The 20,705-nt window shown below is 30.6% G+C and overlaps 1 protein-coding gene across 2 annotated transcripts; it reads right to left on the reverse strand.

The window, feature by feature from the left end:
* Nucleotides 1–674: 674 nt before the first annotated feature.
* On the reverse strand, nt 675–11,124 carry LOC142319685 (uncharacterized). Of its 2 annotated transcripts, none has more exons than XM_075357234.1 (3): nt 10,924–11,123; nt 9,820–9,991; nt 675–800 (listed from the first exon to the last, which is right to left on the reverse strand). In XM_075357234.1, exons 1-3 carry the CDS (start codon nt 11,006–11,008, stop codon nt 794–796), a joined length of 264 nt encoding a protein of 87 aa, XP_075213349.1. In that variant the 5' UTR covers nt 11,009–11,123; the 3' UTR covers nt 675–793. The 2 variants fall into 2 exon arrangements, with proteins under 2 accessions (XP_075213349.1, XP_075213348.1); XM_075357233.1 differs by lacking the exon at nt 675–800 and adding an exon at nt 4,331–5,370 and having other exon boundaries at nt 10,924–11,124.
* Nucleotides 11,125–20,705: the final 9,581 nt, after the last annotated feature.

Below are 20,705 nucleotides of genomic sequence, written 5' to 3' on the forward strand. Positions count from 1 at the left end.
AAATAAAAGTTGAGTCTGACTAATTTTGTTCATCTTAAACATTACTTCTGCAATTTTTAAATATTTATAATTGTATTATTACAGTTCCTAATTAGAAATAAAATTTCTACTTACACCCAAAACTACAACAAAAATGATACATGTTACATATACATATGATTTTGTTAAAACATAAATGTATAAATTACTGCTTTGTTATTTAATAAAATTCAAATTATTAAATTACAATCAGTGAATTCCTGTTAAGAATTAAAATGTAAACTATCATCTTAACTCATTATTTATTTAAACATTTTAACAAGTGCCTTCATCATCAGTTCTATTGTTTTATTAGAGTTGATGTTAATATGCTGCATTTTGATTAAAAAATTATACATATGTTCTTAAAAATCAAATCAATGTTTGAAAACGAAAAAACTGATGATGAAGATACCTACAAACATTTGTAAATGAATATATATTAAGATAGTAAATCTTCCTGGTATTTTACTACTTAAAGGATCCTTATTGAGTTGAATGGTTTATATATGTAAGCATGACTGCTTAACTGACTAAGAAAAACGTACGGCATATTTCTGAGCAGCAGAATCATTCAGATTTAACAAAAAATTTTATTATGAAAAAATGCAAGTATAAAATTTTTAATCGATTTCACAAACAAAACTATTTAGACTTACTTTAATGTTAGATGTCATGTCCTTACACATAGCCCATGTATGACATAACACACATATTGTAATAATAAGGCAATTAACATTTTATGTTATATTTTAGGTGGTATTGGCTGCAATGGTTAGCACCTGTATCAACAAAATGTAAGACTGTGAGAGTTTAACACAATTGATCAACAGAACTATTTAATTAAATGTGGCTTTAATCAATTATCTACTTTGATAATTCTCAATTTTCAGAATACTAATATTAAAATGTGTAAAATGAACTAAAATTTTTTGGAATGTGAAATTTCTTAGTGCAATAATACAAATTACTATTTCTATAATCATTTTTTTTTAATATTATTAGAAATGTATTTTTTTCTCTTTTTTCCCCTGGCTGCAAAACGAAGTGTCGTCATTAGTGCCCAAAGACAATATGAATATTAAAAAAAATTAAATTTAAAAACTTCATCTAAAAATTACACAAAAGTAATATATATAGACATTATAGATGCATAATGCCCATGTCATATGCTAAAAGCGAGTTAAAAATCACAATTAAATAAAATAGTCAAAATTTAACTTAAAGAACATAAATACCATCTATCATATAGACAAAAAAAATTGAATGTGCATATTGAATCCAGATTTATGGCCTTAAGAAATCATTAAACATTCGATAACATTGTCATATTGTTCCCTAAAATATTTCTGTTAGCCCCAAATTTAACTTTTCCAAATCAACGCTGCATAACAGACACAGTCCACTAGTTTGCGGTGTACCATCAGTCGGCAGTTGCAGCAAACACAAACTGGTGCTTCAGCCTGAATCATGTACCATCAGTTGGCAGTTGCAGCAAACACAAACTGGTGCATCAGCCTGAGTCATTAGATATCCGTGAATGAGCCTAGTGTGCCCTATTCACAAACTATAAATAACCTCCTCACGATGGTTATTCTCATTGCATTACGTTCAGCCGTTTCAGAGATAAGACAGACAATAGGGTGTCAGGAGTACATATCACTAATGGTTTGCAAGGCACTCTGGAATCTGAACCAACAAATACATGTTAGAATTTTGGGTTAAATATATTTAACGCCTTGTTAATGCAAACAGTGTCACAACAAAAACATTGGCGATACTGAAAGGCCAAACATGTATGTTCTGCTGCCTACACAAAGGCACAACCAACAGAATTTTTGTGTTTAGAGCTGTCTGTATAAACTATACAATCTGGAGTCACGCTGTTTACAATATTAAAAAATTTGTTTTGTAAGATAACTGGATTTGTGTCCTTTTTTGATATTGACCAAGACTAAAGCAATAATTCACAAGAGAAGGCTGCCAAGAGAGGTAATGGTAATAACAATGAGTAACAAAAGTACTGGAGGTAATTATATATTTAGAGCTAAGAAAAGGCACTGTGCTCTGGTGCCTAACAGAGCAGTAAATTTCAAATTTTCCTGATATTAATTAAGAAGCGGGTTGGAGAACACCACATCAAAGATAGGATAATTTAGTTGCACTTTAATGCAAGCTATGTAGGAACAGATAATTTGGTTTTGTCTATTCTGAAGAGATGGCTCACCACTGTCCACTAGTAGACTTACCACAGGGCTTGAATGAAATGTACCTGTAGCCAGATGGATAAATTAATGGTGGACTGCATCGAGCATCTTTAGAGTGCTGGCCCATGCTGATTAAAAAAATGAAACTGCTATGAGAAATGCTTAAGAATCAATTACAGAAAATAGAATTCTAAAAGTAAATGCCAATTTTGATGGTTAAACAAATAACTTCAAGTGTTTTCTCACAGTTATTTTATAATGAATGAAATAAAATGTCCTAAATAAAAAAAACACTTATCACTTTACATAAACTTCCCACTTCAACAGTCCATCACTGTGGGAAGTAGGACCATCTATCACTGTCAAAGTGTGCCCTATCCATATCTCTTGTATAGAGTAGAGCAAATCAAGAAAGACAGATGAAATTAACACTGAAGTTCTCAACATTAAATAAATTTTACAAGAAACAAATTTAATGTTCTTGTAAAATCAGAACTCTGAAAAAAAATTAAATAATTGCTAATATGCTATTGATATTGGTCTCCATGTAATCAACAATAAACCTTTTTTCAATTGTTGCTAATAAATTTACCAGCCAGCTAAATTCTCATTACAAAAAATGATTCTAATAAATTTATTTTATGACCCATATCCATGTGGGGCACAGCCACAACCAGTTTCTCTGATTCTGTACTTAAAAATAAACAAAATTTTCCATTATTTTAGTTTTTATTTTAATTAGCCTCGCATATCCTAATTTGGAATTTATCCTTAAAAATCATTTTATAGATGTCTGTCCTGTATGATTGTCTTATTTTTAGTTATGGTACCTGTAAATTATCATTATTAATTAAATTAAATATATGTTACTTGGAACAGATTAAATTATATAAGAAAGGAGAAATCTTTATCCTATCTACTCTGTATAAGAGCTATAGAACAGGGAATAATGGGGATATTTTATATATATATATATATATATACACACACAGTGGTTTAGAATATATCTAAAACTTTCATTGGTCTTTACTTATCAAGTTGAACTGATCAGATCTATAACGTACCATGTTTTTATTAACAGTTTTAGATGTAAGTGTGCGTTTTACAGAAATTAATCTTTTCAAGATTCATTTATTTTAACTCAAATTTAGAAATTAATAAAGATGACATAAAATTGAACATATTAGAAAAATATTACATACATTAATACAAACAAAATTTCAATTTGATAAACCATGATAGGGTTTGTGGGAGACGGTCTTCTAAAAAACTGTGCTATAGCCCACACCCGAAGTATAATTTACATTGTGTAGATTAACATGCAATTTTCATTATTTTAATATTTGTATAATGCAATAACAGAATTACACCAATCATGATTGAGGATGCAGGATCCTGCAAAAGTACTTTCATGAAAAATTAAAGTAACACATGTTTTAACTCAATATTCTGTACTAGGTGGTTTATACAATAGAATTTGCATATATATATATATATATTTTTAATATAGTTAGAAATATTTTTTTTATATGTCTGTTAATGTTTTTATCATTTTTGAACCAAAATTTATTGTTAAATTTAAATGACACTACATCTTTCTTTTTAAACAAAAAAATATTTTTGTTAATCATTCAAAATGCATTTTATCACAACCCATAGCTGTAAGAAATTTGGTACGTAAAATCTGAAACAATCTTTAAAGGAAAATAATTTAATTTTAACTTTTTCCTTCTATGCTTTATAAAAATATTCTAAGTTAATTTTAAGTTTTGCTGGGCTTGATCTATTATAATAGTTTTTTTATGGAATTAATATTTACCATTTCCATGATCAGCTAACGGTAGCTGGGTATAAGCAAGGTAATGGTTGGTAAATGAATAATTTAGAATGTTGTTAGCAGTAAATAAGTATGTAAAATAACCTGTGAAGGACTGTTTTTGAGTTTTAAGAATTAAGGAAGAATGGTAATTTTGATAGGTGAAGATATAATGAAGCAAATAAAAAAACTCTGTTTTATCTGACAATAATAAATACTGTACTAAAATAAAATATGTATAACAGTATAACTAAATGAAACAGATAATGTAATAAAAATCGTGTACATGTAAACACACTTTTATAATTTTATTCAAGAAATTCTGCAAGAATATTAATTTGTCAAGATTTTATTATAAAGGAAAAAGTAAATTAAATAATACTGTAATATAAATATTCTACTAGTATAATTTATCGCAATTCTATTTAAAAGTTATTTTTTCTTAGTTTTACTCATATCTAAATATAAATTATTATATAGATCTAAATATAAATAATTTTTACATTTTACAATTTTTTACAGGTACTTCATTAAAAGGATATTTATAATAAATAATTTATGTTAATTTTGAGACACCTCGCATTATTAAATATTAACAACACTACTGCAATAGTATCTCCACAATAAAAAAAAAAAAAACTATAATTGGGCATCAGCCTGCAAGTAAATAGTAAATAAATATTAATGCAGTAACCAAATCTTTATAGTAAATAAATACTAAATCGAGTATAATCAACTGTAAGACCAAAACAACAAAAATTATTATTTTTAATTAAAAAATATATTAAATTCAAATAATTTTCAAACTATTAGGTTTTTACACCAGAAACAACACTTAAGTCTATGTTATTAAATCACTTTCTAACTAATTCTTGAATAAGTCATTTGAATTATAAGCATGTATGAGTTTGATTATGTTTATTTATTATGTATATAATTTTTTTTATAAAGATGATATTTTTAAAATTTAATATTTTAATTTATTTCAAAAGTGTAAATAATTTATATCAATATGAAAAAATTAGATGTGTTTTACAATCTAAGTTACATTTTAAGTTAACAAAAATACATTAAATCACTTGTATGGAAGAACTTAAATTAATTCAGTTGTATGGAAGTATTTCATTTGATACAAATAATTTTCATATTAATCTAAATATTTGATTCAAATTTGATTAAAAGTTTCAACATGCCAGAGGTATGTGAAATAAGAATTGCTGAATAGAATTACTGGTGACAATTTCACATTTCTTAAGTCTTAAATTCATTGAACAACAATAATTTCACCTTATTAAAAATTTTTAATTTCAATTTAATTTATCAACACCACTGAAAGAAATTGATTTATAATAAATAATTTTAAAATAAATAAATAAATAAATTTTAAAATAAATAAATAATTTTATAATAAATAATTTTAAAAAAAATGAATGCAGATACAATATTTTTAACAACCGGGAAACTGTATTTTCTATTTTAAATATTAATGTTAGGTTAATACCTATCAGATGATGTTTAATTACAAAAAAAGTTTATGTTTCTACAAATTTTATTATTTCGCATTTATATATTGTTTATATGTTATATATTGTAAATATATAACATTTCAAATGTTTTAGCACATTTTTATTCCAGTGTCAATTATTTAAAATAAACACAAGACAACCAGGTACAATCAGATTTAAGATACCTATAAAATTATTCTTTTATATTAAGCAAGTCTTACATGGTTTTTTCAAACCAAACTACAAATTACATTTCATAAAATAACACACATTTTATAAAACATCATTACATAAAAGAGGTTATCTTTTAGAATGATTTTCCATTAATAGCATAGTCCGGGAGGAATTTGCATAAATGCATGTGTGTACATATACTTTCTATCAAAAACTTCAAATGCGATTACGATTTTATTCATAACAAAGAAACATCACCTCACCTCCATGAACATTTCCTCCATTTTATCAGTATTTTTATCAATATGAATATTAATTGACTGACAGTAATAGTCATTTTTCTATTCTACTACTCTTCAGCAGTATTCATTTACAAACACATAAATATGAAATAGGATGCTTGGGAATGAATAATATATAGTTTTTGAAGAAACTGCTGTCTCAATTCACATTACCTACATTTCACTGTAGTTACCTAATGTTCATAAAATATATGTTAAAAATATTACATGCACTTTGAAACATTTCAACAGACAGCCTTTATGAACAAAATTTATTATGAAATAAATATATACTTGTAAAATGTTTAAGAGTTTCATATTCATTACTTACTATTAGCATCACATTCAAGTAGTTATTATTATTTTATTGGACTTTTTTCAAACTTACTTTAAAAACTGCCAGCTTTGGGGAAATTGTTTTGACTAAAATAGCTTTTAAAGTTAAAAAAAGTTAATATTAATGTTAAAATAGAAAAATTCAAAAAGTAAGAATAAATGGAGAAAAAATGGCAGTATGCAGGAGTAATACATTAATATGTAGAAATACATAATCATATCAATAAATTTTAATTTACCACTCTTGACCCAACAATAATACAAGGCTGCATAAGACAATAAACAATATTTATCAAATTTCACAGTACACTTAAAATCGGTTAACCTTGCTTTTACAGAAATTTTATCAATATGTATCCATACAATTGTGCAAATTTGCATACTTGATATTTGGTAAAATTACACCTCTGATAATAAACAATATGATGTACTACATTACTAATATTTTTAATAGATAATAAACCGATCAACTATAACAAGTATGATGTATTACACTTTAAGCCACTAATAGTCTATTTTTCTATGATCATTTACAAGGAGAGACACACAAACAAAAACAAAAAGGCGTTTGCCATTTTCAAAGATTTGGAAAAGGCATTTGACAGATTGAGATGGGATAAACTTCAAGGTCATACAAAAAAACAAAGACGAAGATTGGAAACAGAGACTAATTAAGGAATTACATTATATTAAGAAAGGTACAGTAAGAATCGGGGAAGAGCTGACAGAAGAGATAGAACTTGGCAGAGATGTAAGGTAGGACTGGTGCCTACTGACTGTCAAACTTGTTTAATGTCCGTTTGGAAGAAATATTTAATTATTGTTTAGATGTGAAATGGAGAAGTGTGTCTGGGGGGAAGAAGAGTAAAATGAATAAGATTTGCAAATGACATGGTGCTGCAATCTGAAAGAAGAAAAGAACTGAAATAACTGTAGCTGAACAAAAAATGCAGGGAATATGGGATGAATATCGATAAAAAGAAAACAGAAATTCATGATATAGGAGGAAAAGGCACAAAAACTTCAAAGTGGATGGGAAAGAGATAAAACAAGTAGTTATATAAATACCTTGGATGCATTATAATAGAAAACCTTTACTGTATCACAGAGGAAACATTTTGAATAGCTATTGCCAAGGAAAGCTTTAACAAGAAAAACAGACTTTTGTGTGGACCACTAAAGAGCTTAGGAAAAGGCTAGTTAAATGTTACATACGAAGTATCTATAGTTTTGTATCGAGTAGAAACATAGACTTAGAAGAGATGAAGAGGAAAGGTTGGAGTTGTTTGAGATTTACTTATGGAAACAAATACGGATGTGCAGTGGGAAGATAAAATATCCAATCAAGAAATGCTAAGAAAAGTTAAGGATGTTAATACTTTACGTTATAAAGAACAGGAAACAAAATTGGATTGACCAGACCTTGAGAATGTATAGAGGAAATGGTGAAGGGGACAAGAGGAAAAAGATACCAGACACTAGATAACATCAGGCAAGGTAAGGAAGGCTGCAGTGGAATGAAGAGGAGAGCTGAAGATCAACAAACTTGGAGGTTGCTGCAGCCAGGACCTGGTGTATGGCAGAGCAGATGATGATTTTCAAGGTTTTGTTCTTCCCTTCTGAATTAATAAAGTAATCGGCTTAAAGCATTTTACAATTAATCTGTACCGGTAAATAATCTTGATTTAATCTAAGATAGCAGTGTTAAATTTAAAAAAAAAACATAACTACTAAATAAATATATTTTCCATATTTTATAAACTGATTGAAAAATTAACAGTAGAACCCCTTTTACAGCGAATTTTTTAATTAACTATGTTGATAAATCTTATATGAACAAGCAAACTATTTTTTTTATAAAGAGGAGGAAAATAGAAAACCATATGATTTCTGATGACAGAATTCTTTAGTCCAGAAAGAGGCTCATGATCCCTCCCAGGCCATGAGATATACAATAGGCCAATTTTCTAGCCTAAGGCCTCATAAAATACTACATCAAACATATTTAAACCATATCTAATAAATTGGCATGTACTCAGCCATATAATCTTTATCTTTATCATATAATCTTTACCTCTCTTATGGAAATTCAACATTTTTTAAATGAAAAAAATATACAATTAAAATTATGTTTATTTTTATCATGCGATAATTTTCCTTTGTTTTTTCCAATTAGGAACTATTTCTTCAAAGATTTTCCAGTAATTCTAATAAAATGTATTTTAAACAATTTATTTATAAATACTTCAGATGTTCAAATTTATTTTAAATTATTTTTGTTAATATTTTTTAATTATTCTAATAAACAATATGTTTTCCAAAACTTAGAACTCATATATAATTTAGTTACAAAATTCTGTAATAAGTATTTTCTATTTACTTTTCAAGCACATTTATTTGAGGTCCCAACTAATAACCATATTTCAATTTGTTATAAAATCAGACAACTTTGGATTTGGATTTTTTTTTAACATTCCAAACATTTACCATTTGCTATTTTATTTTCTTCAAATTCAATGACAAGCAACACATTCTTGATTGAATTCATTATATAACATGACAAAAGATTTTTATTTCTTAAAAAAAAATTATATTTATCAAATTATCACATACCCAGTGTTAACTGAAGCAAGATTGTTTTATAGCTATTTTATAAAACTGAAATTTAATTTGGTACTTACATATTAGCCTATCACCATAATCATAATGATTCCATAATTTTGAAAATACTTCAAGTTATGGGATCCTAACTTTTTTATTTGTGATTGTTTTTTTTCATAAAATAATGAACTATAACCAAAAAGTAGGCATCGGAATGTACCAATCACTAGCAGAAAATCCTGATTTCATTAGTATCGATTTCTAATTTAACTTTCGTTATATCAATTTTCATCATTCAAAAAAAATTTTTTTAACGAGGTAATCAATTTTGGACACCTAATAATTCCATTCTGAGACACTACCCGCCACTTCCAGAGGGCCTAGTTAGTAATTATAGTTATAAATTAACCAAACTTAACCTACACTCACTAACTGCAACTAATTAACAGTAATGTTTGGATTATTTAAATAAAAAATAACTGCAATAATTACTGAATCTATTATTTAAATACTCAAAACATTACTGTTAATTACTCAAGTTGGTGAGCGAAGTGTGCATACGTTAAATTATATTTATAAATTAAATAAATAAAAATGGTAATATAATGGTTATAACGGGTGATATTAACAATAACCCAAAAGTTTGCAATTTATTGGTCGACGGGCTAATACACAAGTATCTTTAATTTTAACCTCCATTATAAAAACAAACATTTAGTTCAGCAACATAGATATGTATAAAACATGCCTGTAATAAAAATAATTTCAATTTTATTTTTTCAGCAAAAATATATCCATTACATAAAAATTCTATAAATAAGAATACAATTTAATAATATATATACAATTTAATAACAATAATAACATGGAATGTTAATTACTTATTTTCATTTTCAAACGAGGCATCTTGTTGCATCTCTTGTATTTGCTGACGAATCTCTTTGTTTGACTGCAATAAAGCCATTAATTGTGATTGAATATCAGTGTTTTTTTGTTCCAGAATATCTAGTGCAGAATTCAGCTGATCTAGCTGGTTATTCAACATGTCCATCTCTATAAAAATTAAAAAAAATCAAGCAACAAAAAACAATCTCTCTTGTCAAAGGTAATAATAAATAAATAACTCTTTAAAACCACTATTGGATATAATGTTGTACTTCCTCACAGCTGAATTCCTTAATTTTAAATATTAAAGTTTTTATTAAATATATTTATGAGTAATTTTAACTTTTATATTGAGGATGAATGCTGTGATTAACAACAAAACTGGTTAATATAGGGTCAAGCATAATTTCTTTATTGTATCGACAGAAATAAATAAAATAAAATAGTAACATATGTGAAATATTATTCTATTAAACAGTGGATTCCAAATAAGATATGCAGAGAGGGGCAAAAAGAGATATGAATAAATATAATGCAGAAGCAATATATATAATGCAGTCTATCAATATATACAAGCTTAAGTATACCTGAAAGATATTTAATTAACAGTCATGTTTCTTACTTAATTATTATTCACAGAATTTGGAACCAGTTCAAAATTTGTTTATTTTGAGACCAATTACAAAGGTTTTTCACTTTAGTAAAGTTAAAATTTCACATACATCTCATAAGATTGATTTAATTTCATGTACTATTTCCAGATCATTTTAAATGAATCAAAATATTACAGCAAAAGATAAATTAAAAATATCAGAAGAGTATGGGAAATATTGCTGAATCCTTTAATGTAGTTAATAAATAGTGAAATAACAATTTGCTTTAGAAAAAAAGTTTCAAGGTCAATTTCTGATACCGACGGAAATTTTATACGAATTGTTACAACACAAGTTTGGACAAGTCGGTAAACTAAACTTAATAATACTCGTTATAATTAAACAATTTTCCATTATTTATTACCTATATCAATAATAGAAAACAGGTTATGGATTCTGTCATATGATCAGAAAATAACCTATTCCAAAAATTTACAAAATTAATACCTTCTTCCGATATATCTTCCACATCTTCATTATTATTTTCGATACCGTTATTGGAAAGAGACGCCTTTGTAATCTCATCAATCATACTTAATGAATAACGACTACAAACAAAACTATAAATAAATATAACAGAACTATGCACAACGGTAGGCAGGTGGAGATATTATTCTCAGTGAACAGCTGATTTTATCATTCAAGTATATTTCGATACTCGGAAAACATCTAACTTAGTTGATCGATGTATTACTATCGAAATCTTCAAATATCCAACATTAATCAGTAGTGGTGGGATAAAGGATTCTTTTTCTCAGGAATCGATTCTTTCAATTCGATTCTCAGAAAGGATTCGTAAAAAAGAATCGTTTATCATATTCAATTATTCTTTTCCTTGCCAACATTACCAGTACTGTAGACTCTAATGCGCATGCTCTCTTTCTCTTCTTCATGTTTAGCGTTTCATCTCTCTTCATACTGCTATTCGACTAAATTTATGTTTATCTTCTAAATGTTCGATTCTTCTCTTATTTGACTCTTTAAGTAAATATCTGATTCTTTTTCGATTCAAAACGATTTTTAGTAAACTTAGTAGCCTATCACCTCTAATACGCATGCTCTACTCAACGATTCTTCTTATTTCATCTCTTATTCGATTCCTTAACGAAAAGAAGCTAAAATCAACATACCTCATCGCTAAACAGAGAAGGGAAAATTTAAACTGTTACGAAAACATTCTATATGACATCATTATTCTTTTTTCTTTTAATTTCATTCGGGCGGGAAGCTAGGTTGCACAATATTAATTAATGTCGTTCTTTTAGCACACACTGTCATGCTCAAGATATATTTTACTTACTTTTAACTATTCTTAGTAGACGGATAAAAGACGACAGTCCGATTCTGTTTTCATGGTGCATAATCTTTGCGTGTTCTATTTAGAGTTGTGTTTTTAGTTTGCTTATATTTTTTTTATTTGGGCCTACACAATTTTATAAGATTTTTTTACTTTAGATAATCAGAAGCCGATTTTTTCTAAATGTTTATCGGTATTATTTTTTTAGATCATAAGTTTTTACATAAGTAGATAGTTTATAAACACTTTTATAAAATAATATTTTGTTTTTATAATTATAAACATGAGCTGCAGAAAAAGAAATCACATCTGAACTTGCTTTTCTGAAGCAAGCCCTGGAAAAGCCTTGTGTAATTTTTGTCATAGTTCAGTATCCTATGCTGGTGGGGTGACTAGTAATCTATCTCATCATATTAAACACCCAGGAGTTGGTATTTCAAGACAAATTCTTATCCCTCTGATTATCATGTTTCAGAAATGCATTACAATTTAAATCCTCCTACATCTATTGTGACTGAACCAAATGAATCGCAGCAATTAGCCATTAAATTAACAAACCTTGTTGAATCGCCTAATCATTCTTCTGTGCATCCAATAACATCTTTGTCCTCAAAAAAATCATAACCGTTGTCCCTTATTTTCTTCGTTACAAAACCTGTCCCTCAAAATAAAAGCCGAGCGTTAGATATTCAATTAATTAGGTTAATAACTATAGAATATCAACCTATTTCACTCGTTTAGGATGAAGAATTCAAGAAGTTTGTTCACATGTTAAACCCTGGGTATTTGCTTCCTTGTCGGAAAACAATTACAACTAGTTTAATTCTACAATTATATGTTAGAATTTCTTGTGAAATTCGTAAGTTATTATATAATACAGAAGCATGTATTGCACATGCTTCTGTACCACTGACAATTGGACATCAGTTTCAAATAATAATTATATGGGCACGACTATCCATTTCATTGACCATGATTGTAATTTAAAAACCCAATTATTTAATTGTATGGAAATCTGTAGTCAACATACGGATGAAAGCATTGCCATTGTATTGCAAGATAAATTCAATGAATAGGGTATTACTGACAAGGTAGGAGTAGTTAGTAAATTTAAAAGCTGCTATTCGCAATTGTCAGCTATGCCATATTCCTTGCTTAGCAAATGCAATTAATTTAATTATTCAAACAGCAGTGTCAGAAGTAAAAACAATTGTGGTTAAAATCAAAGGCAATTGTCAAATTTTTTAAATGAAGTTCTTCTCATGCTGCCTCCAAACTGTAAAACATGCAGCGACAAATTAATTTTAAAGAATTAAAATTAAAACAGGAGGTGCCTACGCGATGGAACTCACTCCTTCACATGTTCAATAGATTATTAGAAATAAAAGAACCACTAATTTTGACTATCACTTTGGTGAATCCTATTCTAAATAATATTACATTTGATGAGTGGACAGTTATAGCTGAAATGTGCAAATTTTTGAAAATGTTTGAAGAGATAACTATTGAAATAAGTTCTCAAAAAACTGTCACTATTTCAAAAATCTGTTTACTGGCACGAGCGATGACAAGACATGTACTTAACATAAAATCTTCTACTCAAAATTCTGAAATCGTTAAAAGTATGAAACAAGATGTTAGACCAACTGCAACATAGATTTAAGGATGTTGAAAATAATAATATTTTGCTTGAAAGCGTGCTATTAGATCCTCGCTTTAGAAAACAAGGCTTTAAAGATGATGCATCTTACCAAAATGCTAACACAAAACTTTCACAGAAAGTTCATAGTAGTCATATCAAACAAGGCGATAGTTTAAAACCAAACACGAAATCATTGAACCCTGCATTTCAACTGTATGGGAAGATTTTGATAAAAAAGTAACACCAATTTTAACTAATTCAAATGCAACACTAGCAGGAATTTTAGAGCTAGATAAATATATAAATTAACTGCTCATCTCAAGAACACAAAATCCTCTTTCTTGGTGGAAAGAAAGGCGGTTAATTTATCCAAGATTATTCAAAATAATGCAAACTAGTCTTTGCATTCCTGCAACCTCTGTTCCCTGTGAACGAATGTTTTCAAAAGCGTGACACTTAATAACTAAAAATCGAAATAGAATTACATCAAAGAATGTTGAAAAAATTATATTTCTACATATAAGTATGTAAAATACTGTAAAGTTGATTTGAAAATTATTAATTAATTATTTATTTTGCTTAACTATTTATTATTTTTCATTATTTTTTTGCAATAATAGAACCAAAAATTTTTAAAAACAACATTTTTGTGTGTGTGTGTGTGTGTGTGTGCGTGCAAGTAACTGTGCACGTATTAGTAAAAACATCAAAGTAAATATAAATCATAACATCGATGTGATAAAAAAAACAAAGACGGAATCAATGGCTTGCTCAAAAATAAGGTACTATATTATTCTAAATTATTCATTTTGCCCTCTTAGATCAGTCATTTACGGTACTCACCTTTCTTCAAACCAGATTTGAAGCTACAGTGATAGTCATTTTAGCTAAAATTTTCTTTAGCTTCCATAATCATTTTCCACTTTCAACATTACATTTGAGTAATCAGGAACAATTTTTTTTCTCACAGCTTCCATGAGTTGAAAGTACTCCCAGTGCTGTACTGGGAGTACTTTGTAGGTGCTGTACCTACAACTCAAAACCACTTGGCAAAAAGATTAGTAATGCACATAATATGAATTGTTAATTTTTTTTTGCTGCAGAGAACAGAGTCGCGTTTTGGTATGGTTTTTGCAATAGAAAGACGCTTGCATCTGAAAAATGGCGGAGAAGAAACCTTATATACGGCTGTAGTATATTGGAATCGATTATAGAAAAACGGGTGCCCCTAGGGTGCTGTTTTGGGAGGTGCAATGGGGTGCTCTTATAATACCTCTGCAAACAATCGTCCGATTTCCAAAATTCAAAAGGGGGTATATGTTAGTAGGTTGAAAGCTAATTTTTACACGCATCAGGCTCATTCTAGAACTAACACACACAAACATATATATATATATATATATATATATACGTCTCTTCGTTTGTTATCGCATCACGCGAAAATCAACCGACCGATTACTTTATAATTTGAAGGATACATTCGTGTTTTCCCACGGAAAGTTTTAAGCCATCGACCGACGCCCTGGCTCCCTTGTAGGTTAAGAAATTAAAAAAAATTCATTATTTTTTCATCCGCAAGGAGGGTGAAGTTGTGAAAAAGATATTAATGAGGAAAATATAGATTAATCTTTTTACTTCGTTGTTATATTTCTGCCGCCGTGGAAAATAAATAGGAAGCCCCTCGGGTAGTGGAGCGCCCGAGTGTAGCGGCTTGCACTAAAAGCCTACGAGATACCTCTGCTTCGAGCTGTGCGGAGAAAGCTAAGGCTGGAACCGTACAGCGAGAGCACGGCGTAGAGGGGGGCGCCAAGTCTGAAGGACGCCGACTTGCGAAGCAAGGCAAGGCAGAAAGCAGCAAGGTGGATTCTGTCCCTGAGCGGGAAGCCACTGGAGTGAAGCCTGTGTCAAAGCAGGTGACCTCCAGGGCTGAAGGCTTAGGGAGGATCGAGGAAATGAGGGCCGAATGGGTCAAAATTTCCTCTAAAAAGGAGTCAAGAGTTGCTCTCGAGTTGAGGCAGCTCGTAGATGCATATCTTGCGGAATGTGGTTTGTTAGTTACGCGACTGGCGATTAAGTGCGAGGGCCTCCAGGGTGCTAACCTTGCCCTAGACTCAGTCGTCACTCGACTGTCGGGCAAGGTGGATCAGGTTGTGGAGGGAGTCCGGAGCTTTAAACCGGTTAACGGCCAAGCTCTGGGTGAACTCCAGAAATCGAAATATATATGTTATTCCGTTTTTTATTTCATCTACAAAACTGAGCTGTTCGAAATAATATTTGAACTAATTTTTGTTTTGCTTGATGAAATTCATTACAGAAACTCTTATTTTGGATATGAATATGAAATGTGATTTTTGCAGCGTGTAAAAAACATTATGCCTGACCGGGGGATTCGAACCCGGTACCTCCGAATGAAAAACCGAGTAACTACCACTCGCGCCACAGAAGTCGGAAATCAAATTCAATTTTCTTTAGCAAACAAAACAATATTTATGTGAAATTTTACTGACCTGGATAATTATATATATATAGAAATATTTCATATATAAAATGAATGTTTGTTTTTGATTGTCCCATATGGATTCCTATATCATTCATTGGCTTGCGATGAAACTTTGGTGAGTTGTGCGCATTCCCGCAAAGGTTTCTGAATTATTTTGGACCCGCTAGGTAGCTCTGGGGTTGAGATGTTTCGAAAAATTGTATTTATAATCCACGATTTGCCTCATATTTGTCAAAAACGACAAAATATTGGTCGACACACAACTAATCCTATGTAACCGTATACTGCGTGCGAAGGACGACGGGAACGCTAGTATAAAATATATGAAATTAACAATGGAATGTTGTATTGTCACTCGACTTACGCCGCTGCGTAAAATATCACCGATGTATGGCATCGGGAAATGAGTTTAAATAATTAGTTGAAAAATTTGAGAACTCGGTTGAACCGTTGGAAGTTTAAGCAAGGCACTTAATAAAAATAATTTTTCTTTACTGATGTACCTATGGGAAGATAATTTTTAATATTATTTCCAAAATTTTAATTATGCGATTTGCCAAAAACGAGCTGGCAACACCGTAAAAATTAAATATATAAAAATACAACATTTAACGTTTTTTTATATATTAATGTAAGTGAGCAGTTCTGAAGCGGTACTTGTCAAAGACCTGACTTAACTACGAAAATTGACTTCATTTTTAACGCAATTCAATATAATTGTGTCAAGAATGCAACACTCTTGAGAAAATTTAAATACGACCTCTTTCTGCAATTTCAAATTATTTTATCATGTCACAAGGCATTTACTTTTGTTGAAGAAAAATAATAACAAAACAAACTGTAGTAAATCATAAATATACCCTAATGCCCTAGAAATATCCTGGAAATGATAATAAATGGTACAAATTAAAATAAACGACTATATAAATTTTATAACCGAATTTATTCGAAACGTATAAAAAATTTTACACTGCAATAAATTCAGTAGTATGTTTTGTTTACATTCAACTGTAAATTGCCACCCGATTGGGCCCCTCACTTACAGCTGAATGTAAACAGGTTATTCAAACACATTAAAGAATCCACCGAGGTTTCTTTTCACGAGTCGACTGCCACTTTTCAGTTAAATTCTCACCACGCAAGCGTCTATCTACCACAAAAAGTACTCCAAAACCCGACTGTTTTTTTCTATAATCGATTCCAATATATTACACCCGTTTTTCTATAATCGATTCCAATATGCTACAGCCGTATATAAGGTTTCTTCTCCGCCATTTTTCAGATGCAAGCGTCTTTCTATTGCAAAAACCATACCAAAACGCGACTCTGTTCTCTGCAGCAAAAAAAAATTAACAATTCATATTATGTGCATTACTAATCTTTTTGCCAAGTTGTTTTAGTTGTAGGTACAGCACCTACAAAGTACTCCCAGTACAGCACTGGGAGTACTTTCAACTCATGGAAGCTGTGAGAAAAAAAATTGTGAAAACTAATTGATTTTGTCTTAATTTACCGCATTTGTAAGTCGATTTTGTTATTTACATCTTTTTTATAATTGTTTTTTTACCGAACTGGTCTTTTCTTTGGCTATCGACATGTCACTTAGCGAATAAAAGAGGTCGTACTTTTAACGATGAGGGGTTTTGGTGATAGTCAGGCCGTATAATGAAGTTTACGAATCGTTCAATCCGACATTTAATAGTCGTAACCCTATTTCAAAAGGTCCGGTGTTAAAAATCATCAAAAGATTCGAAGAAACAGGGAGAATAATAATAGGGGAAAACCAGGGAGGCCTAAATCTGCAACAAATAATAACAAATCGTTAGAAATTATGCAAGAATTTATTGAGAATCCTCATTCGTCCACTCGAATAGAAGCACGAGAACATAACATTAGCTAAAATTCAGCGATTCGAACATCAAAAAGTGAAAATTTTAAACGCTTTAAAATTCGTCCGGTGCAAGAACTTAATGAAGATGACTGTCATCGTAGATTTGAGTCGTACAAAATTACGGTGAACAATATTTCTGCAGATCCTAATTTATTAAACAACATAATTTTTAGCGGTGAGGTTATATATATTTTTTTAACTGCTATTTAAATCTCTATAATCGTCGACACTGTACGATAAAAGTACACGTAAAAATAGGTAATCAAATCTTTTATTTTAATCGGTACATACCGATCGCGTCATTTTTTATAACGTGAATTATAAAAATCAAAATTTAAATTACAAAATAAATAATAGCTGTCATTAACGCCCGTATTTATTATTTAAAATATAAACACGATATGAAGATACCGAATAAAACAAATATTTATAAAACGATTCACAATTCAGAAGGCATTAATAAAAATTATTAAACAAATATTAATGTACGCGTTCAACGGAAAACACTTAATTCCGGGTTTTTAAAAAACTTTTAATTATTATTATCGTTCGGGTTTCGGTGAAGGTTTTATTCGATCTATCGGTGGACCCTTTATTTTAGCAGATGTAAACTGAATTCGAATCTTTTCTTACGGTTACACGGTTTTTGTTTTATTAATATGCACGCTCGGTTTTCTATTTTTGTGTAATCTTCTCGGTTTTGTAATTTGATCTATAATTATTTTTTATTTTAATTCGTGATTTTTATTGTTTTGTCTTATTTATGTTTATTTATTCGTAATCTTTCCGTAGGGGGAGGAAAAAGGTCTGCCAGCCGCCGTCAGGCCGGCTAACGGCAATGCAGGGCTCTCACCCGCTAACAAACCTCCCCTCTTATCAAGCAGGGGCCGGATCTAAACCGTACCGTATGTACAGACCGTGCATGATCACCCAGGCGCTCTACTATCGGAATACGGATGACCGGAAGGCGTCCACAAATCCCGCCAAGCCGTGCAGAGACCGTCAGTTGCTTCGTTTCTGTCCTGTCCGGCCGCTATTGAAGCTCTCATTTGCGATTGTAAGTGGCTATAAACGTCTAATTCGTCACAGCGGTCGTCTACGTCACAGTGTATTTCCAGTTAGTATGTCTCTTATTTTTGTAATAATCTTCCAGAGGGTTCTATTCTCATTCATTATTGATTCTGTTTGTCCATAAGATTTTTAACATTTGCCTATCGAGTTATGTCTCAAATACTTCTAAATTCTTTCTCTTAAATTTTTTTTTGAGTTTATATGTGTCTGTGCATAGCACTCTCTCTCTCTCTCTCTCTGTGTGTGTGTGTGTGTGTGCATTTTTATGTAACTGATTAATAAATAAATAAAAAAGTTGTATTAGACTTATTTCTTCGCAAAAATTGGATAATTTTTGAACGAGTTCAGAAATTGGATCGGATTTAGTTCAATGTTTTTCCTTTTATTAAAAATGGTTGTCGTAGATATTTTTCATATTTTATATACAGATACGGTTGGGGTACCCGTACATAGAAATACAATAAGAAAGGTTTTCTCTAAAGGCCGTTTCATCGCAAAAACATTTATTCTGAAAACATTATAAATATCTATTATTTCTCTTAAACTAAATACCTTATACTACTTCTCTATACGATCGCCGCATGCATTAAGACATTTATCGTAGCGATACACCAGCTTCATTATACCGTCGTCATATTCTTCCGCCGCCGGTCCATTTAGCCACTGATTAACTGCATTTTTAAGTTCATCGTCACCCGCGCGAATCGCTTACCGCTCAAACATTCTTACAATTTCCCAAACGAATGGTAATCAGAAGGAGGTAAGTCCGGACTCTATGGTGGGATCGTAAATTTCCCATCCAAATGTTCTCAGTAAATTACGTGTCAAACCCGCAAGATGTGGACATGCATTATCGTGCAGCAGGAAGACGCCGTCGGTCAGCCGCCCACGTCGCGCCATAACTTATGTAGAGTTTCGCAGTAGGCTTCTGCATTTATAGTCGTTCCACGCGGAATGAAATCGATCACTTTTATGCCAAACCGATCCCAAAAGAGTGTGGCCATCATTTTAGTACAAATGTCTGTGGCTTGACCTTTGTCGGTCTCCTCTCTCTTTTCCTGTTTAGCCTCCGGTAACTACCGTTAAGATAATTCTTCAGAGGATGAACGAGGATGATATGTAATGAGTGTTAATGAAGTGTAGTTTTGTACATTCTCAGTTCGACCGTTCCTGAGATGTGTGGTTAATTGAAACCCAACCGTCAAAGAACACCGGTATCCACGATCTAGTATTCAAATCCGTGTAAAAATATCTGGCTTTACTAGGACTTGAACGCTGGAACTCTCGACTTCCAAATCAGCTGATTTGGAGCCAGACCTTTGTCGGTCTGGTTGGTGATTAAGGATGACGCAATTCGCTTGACTGTCGTTTTCTCCTTGGCACGTAATACGAAATCCACGTTTCAATGCCGGTAGCAATCGAATTAAGAAACTCGTCGCCTTTTTCTGCGTAGCGCATCTTAAATTCCAAAGCAGAGATTCCATTCGGATTTTTTTGTGATGTTTAATGTCCAGCAGTAATCGGCTAGCATGTTAGCATTCCGTTTCCATTTATAGCAGCTTTTCATCACCAAATTGTCTCGGTGGAAACGTTCACTGTGTTTGTCACTTTCGTCTCCGAGGTTGACCGGGGAAAAATCCAGATGCGAGTGGAGGAAATGTATTTTCAAAGACATATTACATCCCACAGCTCTGTACGAAGCAACAAGTTGATTAACAATATTGTGGTTATTGTCGAATTTTTATTTGCCGAGAAGAGTTTTGCAAACGTCTTTAAATGAAGCCCAAGCTGCACATTCTACATTATTTAACATCGAGTTAAATACATC

Source organism: Lycorma delicatula, chromosome 2 (assembly GCF_047948215.1).
Source record: "Lycorma delicatula isolate Av1 chromosome 2, ASM4794821v1, whole genome shotgun sequence".
Lineage (NCBI taxonomy): Eukaryota > Metazoa > Arthropoda > Insecta > Hemiptera > Fulgoridae > Lycorma > Lycorma delicatula.